General features: G+C 32.3%; 3 protein-coding genes across 4 annotated transcripts; 2 read left to right on the top strand and 1 right to left on the bottom strand.

Moving 5' to 3' along the window:
* The first annotated feature begins 226 nt into the window (after window positions 1–226).
* On the top strand, window positions 227–535 carry LOC111917546 (uncharacterized mitochondrial protein AtMg00810-like). The gene has a single exon (XM_023913222.1). The coding sequence runs from the start codon at window positions 227–229 to the stop codon at window positions 533–535; it is 309 nt and encodes a 102-aa protein (XP_023768990.1).
* Window positions 536–2,483: 1,948 nt separating this feature from the next.
* Window positions 2,484–4,647, top strand: LOC111917545 (probable protein phosphatase 2C 65). Its single transcript, XM_023913221.2, has 5 exons — window positions 2,484–2,708; window positions 2,807–3,139; window positions 3,353–3,467; window positions 3,702–3,925; window positions 4,016–4,647. The coding sequence occupies exons 1-5, from the start codon at window positions 2,484–2,486 to the stop codon at window positions 4,244–4,246; spliced, it is 1,128 nt and encodes a 375-aa protein (XP_023768989.1). The 3' UTR covers window positions 4,247–4,647.
* A 559-nt stretch (window positions 4,648–5,206) lies between these two features.
* LOC111917573 (uncharacterized) lies at window positions 5,207–11,033 on the bottom strand. Of its 2 annotated transcripts, none has more exons than XM_023913240.3 (11): window positions 10,884–11,033; window positions 10,267–10,395; window positions 9,971–10,152; window positions 9,310–9,858; window positions 9,022–9,120; window positions 7,720–8,038; window positions 6,775–6,974; window positions 6,609–6,685; window positions 6,422–6,523; window positions 5,612–5,798; window positions 5,207–5,535 (listed from the first exon to the last, which is right to left on the bottom strand). In XM_023913240.3, exons 2-11 carry the CDS (start codon window positions 10,382–10,384, stop codon window positions 5,446–5,448), a joined length of 1,923 nt encoding a protein of 640 aa, XP_023769008.1. In that variant the 5' UTR covers window positions 10,385–10,395; window positions 10,884–11,033; the 3' UTR covers window positions 5,207–5,445. The 2 variants fall into 2 exon arrangements, with proteins under 2 accessions (XP_023769008.1, XP_023769007.1); XM_023913239.3 differs by having other exon boundaries at window positions 10,718–10,982.
* Window positions 11,034–11,477: the final 444 nt, after the last annotated feature.

Here is an 11,477-nt window from a genome sequence, read left to right as displayed (position 1 = left end):
TCGATATGCTATGAAGGATTTGAGCTTGCTGCGTTATTTCTTGGGTATTGAGGTAACTCAGTCGAAGAAATGATATCTTCTTTCTCTGACTAAATATATATCTGACTTGTTTACACGGGCGGGCCTCTCTGACAATCGGACTATTGATACTCCTTTTGAAACCAATGAACGGTACTCTCCTACTGATGGTGTTCCTTTGTCCGATCCGAATCTTTATCGCACTATTATGGGAAGTTTGGTTTATCTCACAGTTACTTGTCCAGATATTGCTCATGTTGTTCATGTTGTTAGTCAGTTTATTACTGCTCCTACCTCTGTTCATTTGGGAGATGTACTCCGTATTCTGAGATGTCTTCGTGGCACTCAGTTTCAAACCCTCTTGTTTCCCTCGACGTCTTCTCTTGAGTTACGTGTCTATAGTGATGTTGATTGGGATGGTGATCGTCATGATCGTAAATCCACCACCGGATTTTGTGAATTTCTTGGAGAGTCTCTCATTTCTCGGAAGAGCAAGACACATGACATTGTCTCTTGATCTTCCACGGAAGCTGAATATCATGTTATGGCTGTGACTATATGTGAGATTATCTGGTTACAGTGGCTGCTTGCGGATATGGGAGTTCATATTTCTTCACCTACTCCCTTGCATTGTGATAACAAAAGTGCGATACAAATTATGAAGAATTATGTTTTCCATGAGCGGACGAAGCACATTGAGATTGGTTGTCACTTTACCCGTCATCACTTATAGCTCGAGACCGTATCGCTTTTGTTTGTTTCATCAACCTTACAGTTTGTGGATATTTTTACGAAGGCTCTATCGGTTTCTCAGTTTCGATTCTTGTATGGCAAACTCTCAATGCTTATTGCTGTCGTATTCTGAGTTTGAGGGGATGTTAGCTTATATATTATTAACCCACATGTTTATGGGCCATTTTAGTCTTTTGCTCATTAGGGTTTTGTGTAGCTTGTATTTATTCTCTGTATTTTTTTTGTAGCTTTTATGTAACCTTGTAATTTCTCTTTATCATAATCATATAACAATGTTATTACCATAAACTTTTTGTAATTACTTTATTTGTGTTAGGCCGATTTTAATAAGGGGATCTTAAATGCCCCAATGATGGCATATGTATGTATGTACGGCCCATACATCCACACATACATATCTTATATGGGTTGTTTTAATCAACACCCATTAATATCACCTCTGTTCCAAATGATTATTAAGAAGATTTGTGTGCATACAAACATATGCATATCATACATACATACATGTATGTTTTTTATGAACATATATGTACATACATCTTTAATTGTCATATATATATATATATATATATATATATATATATATATATATATATATATATATATATATATATATATATATATATCGTAAAAGTGAATATACCCTTAAGGGTATATAAGCTTAGGTACCAAAACACATCATAATACATCGTTTTGTTTGATATATTCATTATAATGTTCTTAAACTTCAACCCTTAACTTGACTTACTTTTAAAATTTTCCAAATTTCACTATTATCTTTCTCTTATATCACCTCTATTTGCCGAACATCTACTACGCTATACATATTGTACTTGAAAATGAAAATTATGTAAGAGGAAGATAAATGTGTAATTTATAAAAATCATGAAAGTAAATCAAGTTAGAAGTTAAATTATAAGAACATTGGACAATTAGAATGTATTATATGATACAAAACGACGTAGTATAATGAGTATGGGTACCTAAGCTTATATAACCTTAAGGGTATATTCACTTTTCATATATATATATATATATATATATATATATATATATATATATATATATATATATATATATATATATATATATATATATATATATATATATATATATATATATATATATATATATATATATATATATATATATATATATATATATCATCCCTTTGTTAGAAAATCAGGCGATAAACCAAAAGAAGTGCCCCGTGTCGATGATAATGACGTTTGATTTATGCAAATTAATGTTCTTGCTGGGTTATCCATTAAAAGTAACTTAAAGATCGGCTATTGTTTTATCAAAAAATAAATCCCCCCATTTATGTATATATGTATCCTTTGATCGACCTATACAAAACCACCATGAATAATTGCGTAAAATAAGAGGTTCCTAAGCAGTAGAGATGATAAAAAGAAAAATAAAGATGCATGGATCGAAAGAATGGCAAAATTACGGTCATTTTTGCGGTGTCTTCAATGACCGTAATCTTTTGCCAACGATCATCATTGTAAGATCATTTTGCACATGCATTCACCTTCAAATCTTCATCCAGATAGAACGATATCTTTACCACAACAAAACAAATATCGTCACTAAAAAAGTCTATAAATAATTTGTTAATATCTCAATCATTGCCTAGGGTTCATCGTATCAATATGTTCTTTTACAAATTCACACTTAATCTTCTTGATTTTTTGTGAATACAAAATATGGGTGCGTGTTGTACATGCCAAACGGGCTTGAGATACCGAGAGGCACCCACGGATGACCATCATGCCAAACCAAAGAACATCAAATCTGAGGATAGCAACCAAGTTATAGCCATTGACGATTATGGGGCTCGTATAAGCTTACAAGGGTCTACAAAGTTTATATCCATGTTCACTCGACAAGGACGAAAAGGGGTCAATCAAGACGCGATAACAGTTTGGGAAGTAAGAATTTGTAAAACCCTAGATTTTTTGAAGATTTATAATAATGTAAGATTTTGTTCAAGAAACCTTCAAATTTTATCATCGTACAATTTTTTCAGAACTTTGGTGGCAAAAGGGATATGGTCTATTGCGGTGTATTTGATGGACATGGTCCATTTGGTCACAAAGTATCGTGTTATGTACGCGATACTTTGCCATCGAAACTCTCATGGCTCTTTAGAGATTCTGATATTCATGGAAAAACTTGTTCGCATCATGGTCATGGTTCTAAGAAAAAGGTGATAAATATAGACGATAGTAAAGATCCCGTTCTTTCTTCGTGGAAGAAGAGCATTGTGGAATCCTTCAAAGAAATGGATGAAGATCTTGAAGCAAATAAGAGCATAGATAGCTATGGTAGTGGCTCTACATCGGTATCTGTAATTAAACAGGTATCATCGGTGCTTATTGTCACTACTCAAAACTCAGGCATTAACGACGAATTTTTAAGCAGATTGAATCCGTCAAAACACCGTTAGCGACGGATTCAATCCGTTCAACTCATCCATCGCTAATGCTCAAAATATTAGTAGTGTCCAATCTCCAAAACTAATAATTGATGTAACATAATTGTTTGGTTTCTCATATAATGGTAGAATTCGTAGGGCAATAACTTGATAATCACAAACTTAGGAGATTCTCGAGCACTCCTTTGCACAAGAAATGGAAATCAACTTCATACACTCCAACTAACAGTCGACTTAAAACCTAACACTAAAGGTAAACTCTTTCTTCCAATACTATAATTTTGGACTATCAACATGTCCTTTCGCGACACTCGTCCATTACATACATTCATACATGGGAAATCTGTCGTTTGCCTATCGCAAAAAGGGTCTTGTTAATTTTTATCAATGCAATACAGAATGAAGTTTCCGAAAATTAGAACAGATTGCGACATTTACATACAAGTTTCCTTTATATAATGATTCGTTATGAATGATCACTAAACAGGCGAATACGAAAGAATAAAGAGATGTGGTGGGAGAGTAGAACCAATGGAACGTGAGTCGAGTGTGTTTAGGGTATGGATGCCGGATCAAGATTGCCCCGGACTTGCAATGTCACGAGCTTTCGGTGATTTCTGTATAAAAGATTATGGACTTATATGTATTCCAAATATATACTATCATAAACTAACGAACAAAGATGAATTTGTTGTATTAGCGACGGATGGAGTAAGATCAAGATCAAAACTTTCACATTGTTCGATGTATTACTTCCATAATCCTATGTTCAATTTTTGATTTTATGTTGATTTGGTTTAGGTGTGGGATGTGCTAACAAACAACGAGGTGGTGAAAATAGTCGGATCTGTAAGGAACCGATCAATGGCGGCAAGATTTCTAATAGATAACGCAGTGCGAGCTTGGCGACAGAAGTATCCATCTTCAAAAACCGACGATTGTTCGGTTGCTATTTTGTTTTTTAAGAAACAACGATTTTCTTTAGCAAAATCAGGCCCTGAATTGATCGATTTAAGTGTGGATGATCACTAGGATCTTGATGCAATGAACAACCCTAAATCGACCGGGGATGATGATGGCTTTGACATTGCTAAATTACCACATTGAAGGAGATAAAAGTTCGAGAAAGGCAACCAAGAAAGCACAACTTCACAAGTGAAGGGCATGTGAAAGATCGATTGATGGACTCAGGTATTCGTTTGGTTTTAGATAGAGTTCCAGATGATAGTGATATAGAAGCAATCTAAACTCGATGAATATATGTACTTGTAGTGTAGATGAAGAAAAAAGTGGATTATGATGTGTATACATAGGAATTTCACGTCGATTTCACTTTAATATAAACTCGGACTTAACCGTTTTCACGAGAGAAGTTCACTCATATCATGATCGTTAAATCAGTTAAATATAATAGAAACACATGTAACTAAGAATGTTCAAAAAAATAAAAAATTAACCATCCATGTTCATTCAAATCATTCATTGCTCATAAGAGAAGAGTACGTATTTGTACATTCAATCGTTAAAGTTTATAAAAATAAATAAATAATAAATAATAAATTAAAAAAATAACACAATAAGAACAATGTCAAAAATACCTATGTACTATTTGATTTGTGTGGCTTAGTTGAGTGTTTTTTAATGTATAGCTAGTATCCCTACTTTCTAATCTCAAGCATTTAGTTAACACATTTTTGTTTAATAATAAAACATCAGACTATTCATAAATATAACGACCTAACATAACTCCTTTAATTAAAAATCTTAGACTAATTGACTCGTTTAATTAAATAGGTTAGAAAATTGTAATTCAACCTACCAATTAATTGGGTTGGATCGGTAGGTTTGGGTTGGGATCGGCAGGTCTAAGTAGATTAGTTAAAAACCAACAAAATACAATAATAATAATAATAAGTCATCCCATTAACAATTTCGAGGGGTTATTGTAAAAAAGGATCACAATAACTACAATACCCTAAGGTAAAGCTCGACTTCAAGTTAATCAATATTTTCTTAAAGAAGCTAAAAGAAATAAAATAGGCTCGATCCAAAAACCATAAATCTCTACAAATTTGTTACTTACAAACGATTGGCAATATTAGATCATAGCCAAAACCATAAATCTCCCATATGTTACCCTAATACCAATTTACTCCATAAACTCCATACCATAAATCCAACAACATTTTATTAACAAAACCGGTTTAGCGAAAATTAGCCTTTGCTCATATTCATAGAGCAATAGCCGATAAAAAACACTTTCGCCAAGCAACATTGGAATTTGTCATTTCCCACCCTCGTCCTTCCTTGTAGCATTCAACCTACCATTAATAAAAGCCAACAGTCAGAATCTGAGTCAAATGTCTAAAATACCCTTAAACGATGGAAGCCACTTACGGTGTCGTTGATTTCTTTGCCACTTTTGAGGCCACCAAAAACGTAAATAGAATCTCCGGCGACCGCGGCGGCCGAAAATCCCCGAGGGTGGTTCATTGGCTCTCCGGTCATCCATGATCCGGCTCGAGGATCATAGACTTCTACGGTTGACACCATTGCATCACCATCATAACCTCCTATAACATATCTACAAATCAACAACAAATTTGACATTAAACTATAAATGTAACAACATTTTATTTTTATTTTTTCCGAATTTATGCAACATAGTGTTTTTTAGATGATATATGAAACCACCAAATATAAAACATTCTCATGATTTGGCACCGGTTAAATGCTTATTTAAGTTACTTTGTTTCACTCTTTTACCAATTTATGCAACAATGTTTTTCTCTTTTACCACTTTATGCAACAATGCTTCACCTTTTTACCATTTTATGCAACAATGATTCACCTTTTTACCACTTTATGCAACAATATTTCACCTTTTTACCATTTTATGCAACAATGATTCATTCTTTTACAATTTATGTATCAATGTTTCACCTTTTTCACCATTTTGTGCAACAATGTTTCACCTTTTTACCAGTTTATGCATGCAACCATGTTTCATTCTTTACCAATTTATGCAACAATACATTTCAACTGTTTTATCAAGTTACTAACAAAATGTCACATCTTTTTGTCCTAAAACAAAACATGTTGCACATTTCATATAAAAAACCACTTTGTTGCATAAATCATGAAAAAGGTGAAACATTGTTGCATTAATACACATTTAACATGTGAAAAAAATATCATAAGCCTTACAATTTTTCATTCAAAACAACCATAGAAGGGCATCCCCTCACTGAACTCATGCTCGCTATTTTCTTCCAAGAATGTTCTCTGGGATCAAATCTTTCAGCAGTCCTGCAGACATAACAAAATTTCCACATAATAATAAGAAGGGTATTCACGTCTTTTTCACATTAAGAATGCCTTAAAGATGAAGTACCTCAAGTAGTAGTTTTCATCATAACCACCAACAGCATAAAGCGCCCCATTAAGTTCAGCAGCAGCCAAAGCAAATCTCTGAAAGAACATATATACATTTTCTTTTTAGTACTTATATAATTTCATGTGAATCTTTTAAAATTTTATAAAAAAAAAATTTTTTTAACCTTTTGAAGCATAGAGCGTGTTGGAATCCAAGAGCCAATATCAAAATCCAACATTTCAACAGCTGAATAGCATTCAACACCATTTCCACCACCAACTGCATAAATTTTATCATTCACTGTAGCTCCACCAAGGCTTCCATTTTTCCTACTTAATGGAGGGCAAATTGTCCACTGATTTGCTCCTGGATTATATGATTCAGCTTCACATTCACAAATAAAAAAAATAAACAATTATTACTTATAAGACAAGTGTGAAGAGATAATGAAGATCCCGTTGTCACAGGAGAAAAACAGGACTGAACAGTGAACAAGGGTATTTACGTCTTTTACACACATAATAAATCCAGAGAAAGTCATGGGACAAAAAGTTGCAATTTTTGTCCCATTTATTCCCAATTATACACCAATGCACAACAAGCTTTCAAGGCCTATTTTTGATGATGAGGATAACAAGGGCATTAACGTCTTTTACACACACTAAAGATCAAGAGCGAGTCTTTGTCCCACCTTTTTGAATGTGACAAAAAAACTGCATATTTTGTCCTATTGACATTGATCTCAGTCCTAATCTAGTGCACAATAACCTTTCTAGAGCTACTTTTATGATGAGGATAAGAAGGGCATTAACGTCTTTTACACAAACAAAAGATCAAGAGACAATCTTTGTCCCACCTTTTTGAATAGGACATAAAGTTGTAACTTTTGTCTCGTTGACACCAGTCTCAGTCACAGTCCAATGCATTACAAGTTTTCTAGGGCTATTTTCCATGATGAAGATAAGTAGGGGTATTCACGTCTTTTTTACACACAAGAGTTCAATCGCGAGTCCCAATCTAGCCATGTCCCACCTTTTTAAATCAGACAAAAAACTGCACTTTTTGTCTCATTCACATCAGTCTAAGTCACAGTCCCAGTCCAATGCATACCAAACACAGTAAGTAGTACCTGTATCGAACCACTGACCAGATGTCCCACCACCAAACACGAAAATATCACCATCTAACTTTGTTACAGCTGCATAACATCTTTCACCATTCATGGGCTCAAGAGGTCTAGTCATAATTTGTGAAGGTGTAAAGCAATCTAATGATGATAACCATGATACACCATCATATCCACCAACAAGAAGGATCGAATTATCAACCGAATTATCCAAATTCATTCCATTATCTCCTTTTATTTCATAAAACTCTTGACTATCTACAGATGTTTCAACAATGTGACACAGATCTTTTAGGTTCTTGATTTCCATTTCCGCTTCAGCCTGAAAAAGTATCATAACATACAAAAATAAAAAAGTTATTAATATTCATATTTGATATTTGATACTACACCATTCCAAGAATTTTTGTTTTTTTATATGAATATGTCATGAAGACAGTTGTTACTGTTTCTGCAAAAAGGTTATTCTTTCAAACAGTGGCCAACTATGTGGCTAACATGGGTTTATGAATTTAATATTACTTATAGGGTTTTATGTGGAAAAGTTTAGTTATTTTGGGAAATTTTTTGATAAAGTCGTAATTTCTTTTAACAGAAAAATCCTGATTATTTAATATTTTGCCCAAATTAACAAAAAAGTCTTTTTTTATATTTTAACAGGAAAGGGTTTTATGCACAAAAGTCAAATTATTTTGGAAAACTTTTGATAAAGTCCTAAATCTTATTCTTTTAACAGAAAAGTCCAGATTATTTAACTTTTTGGCCAAATTAACGAAAAAGTAATTTTTTGTATTTTAACAGAGAATGACAGATTATATGATTTTCCTAAAATAATGGGACTTTTCTGTTCAAAAAAAAAATTAGGACTTTATCGAAAATTTTCCCAAAATAATGGGACTTTTCTGCATAAAACCCTAACAAGAAATGACAGATTATGTGATTTTCCCAAAATAATGGGACTTTTCTTTTCAAAAAAAAAAACATTTAGGACTTTATCAAAAAATTTCCCAAAATAATGGGACTTTTCTGCATAAAACGCTTAGTTATATTAGTTTCATTATTAAATTTATAGAAGAAAGTAAAAATATTTTGTGATTTATAATTTAATATAAAAAATAGAATTCTTATAAATCATTTAGAGATCCAAAACATCCCAAATATATTTTTTTACAAAAAACTTTGTTACAATTCTTAATTATTGTAGTTTTGTTGAATAAGATTCTTATTTTAAATATATACATAAGTTAATAAAGATCCTATAAATGAATTAAACTTCAAGATTCTTTAGATATAAAAAAAAGATACCAGATTCTGCTCCATATAAGCAATCTTCTTTTCCAAATGAACAATCTTGTCATTTTGTGCTATTTTACACACCATCAAATCTTCAACTTTTTGAATCAACTAAAATCCACCAAAAAACAACAAACCTTTTAGATATTATTATCACCAAGAACAATGCAAAACACAAAAATATATATATATATATATATATATATATATATATATATATATATATATATATATATATATATATATATATATATATATATATATAAACAATCATATTTATACTTTATAAATTTATATAACCTGAGCAATGACAGGATGATCTTTGGATAAAGAACCAATATTCTCCACACTCATATCTTTCACAACAACAACAGAGGACTCATCTTTTCGGTCAGCAGAAGAAGGTCGGGCAGCAACTTTGGGCAGCATATCATTTACAACAGAAGTAACATTTTCATGTTTTTCAGAATTTTTACGCTTTAAAGCAAGTTCTTTAAGCTTCATACATATAGCTTCCTTCTCATTAGCAATGTTAAAAGTCTTGATATCTTTTATATTGTTAGGCAAACTCTTGGAACTATTTAAATTCCCAGTGACTTCTAGGGGCATATAGGGTACACGTTCGTTTTCTAAAGGCAAAAATGTTTTTGGTTTTGTTGTACCATGTGGAATAAGTGTTGTACATGGACCCGAAAAAGCTTGAGATGATAATAAAGATAATAACCGATTTGTTTGAGCATGATCTAGTTCAAACCAGAAGAGATTCTGAGCAAAGTAGTTGTCCATAATTATTGGTTTGAATTGAATCTCTGTTAATGGTTTGCATTGCAGCTTTACTCGGATTTGAACCTGATTTAAAACATCAAGTTTTCAAATTTCAATGACAAGTATGATGAGGGTATTTGTGTCTTTTTGTCTAAGTCCAATGCGTGTCAAAGACAGTACAACTTATACAGTGTACCTGAGAAGGATATGGTGTTCTTTGTGATCCATCACTATTCCATGCATAAGGGTCAATGTTCATTTGACCAGAGCTTGCAGCTTCAAAGATGCCAAGTAATGTTCTATCTGTGTAGTTGAAGAGAAATAGTGGGAGACCAGGGTCGATTTTTTTCACATACACGAAGTGTTGATGTGGTAAACCTGTTATAAATTTGTAATTTGTATTAGTAAGGAATTAAGAATTGAAGTTTTTTGTGGTTTTGATATGGGATTTGAGTAGAAAAGATTGATTGTAAGTGGAGTTTTGGGACTTACCAAAGAGTTGCTTTGAAATACATTCTTTGATTGTTGTCTTTTTGGCACCAAAAATTACTCCACCAAGTTGGGTTTTACCTAAATTTCTAGTGCTTGAATAACCATAATCTGAACCCATTGATGGCGCTCCTAGAAAAAATTGAGGGGAAAATTTGGTTTAGACATTTTAACAAACAGATAATGTGCACATGTAACTGATCAGAAGAAATTGCATTTCGATTCTCGCAGAACCCACAAAAAAAATCGAGAAAGAAACACATGAAATGGAACGAAATCACATTTGTTAACATAAACTAATCAATCAACGATTGTAGCATTGTCGAATGCAGGATCAAAACACCCATGAAACCGCTGAATCGTTAGTATGGAGATCATCACATGGAGTACCCAGGAAGAAAAGAAAATAGCGAATTCTCGACATATTGAGTAAACAATCAAACAAGAAACTTACACTTGAACATATTAATCATCAAGGAGATCAATTTTCGAATGAACAAAAAAGCAAACACATTCGGTAACTTGATCGAAACCCTTTCAGGAACTTAAAACCCTTGTGCGAGAAATCCCAGAAAAATATCATTCAAAAACAAAACCGAAATGAATTCGCAAACAGATACCTTCAACCCACGAACCACTTGTGTTAATTTACTACTTAGAGAGAGTTTGTTTTGATGAGATTGTTGAGTGCAGAGGAAGCGCGAAACTGCGAGGAACTTGGGCAAGAAGCACTGTTCTATATATAGCATAAAGGTTGATGCTTTAAAGGTTGTACATGATGCAAAGATTGTTGAAATGACATTTGTGCTTATTTGCAAGTATTTTAGAATAATACTATATGAGTTTGCTATCTGAGAATATGTTCATAAAATATAATAGAACATTCTGTTACATTATCTTAACAGAAAATCAATTCAAAAGTTGTCATTTGATTATCTCCTCAGTTTAAAATGTGTATAGGATTTCAATCGTCTATAATATTATAAACATATTATTATCAACTAGTGATTAAACTCTTATAATAGTTTTTTTGGCTATGAAATATATGGTTTCATAATAATTTTTTATTTTAGTTTTGTGAAATCTACTAACATTTCTCTTTAAATCTACATATAAAATTTATTATTTTTTTTTAATTATCATTACACTTTGTTATCTAGGTTATCTTCTATGAATAAAGGTTGTTACTCTTAGTTATTTGATATATATTTATT

The sequence above is a fragment of the Lactuca sativa genome, chromosome 8, assembly GCF_002870075.4.
Source record: "Lactuca sativa cultivar Salinas chromosome 8, Lsat_Salinas_v11, whole genome shotgun sequence".
Classification (NCBI taxonomy): domain Eukaryota; kingdom Viridiplantae; phylum Streptophyta; class Magnoliopsida; order Asterales; family Asteraceae; genus Lactuca; species Lactuca sativa.
This window is presented reverse-complemented; position numbering and strand designations above follow the sequence as displayed.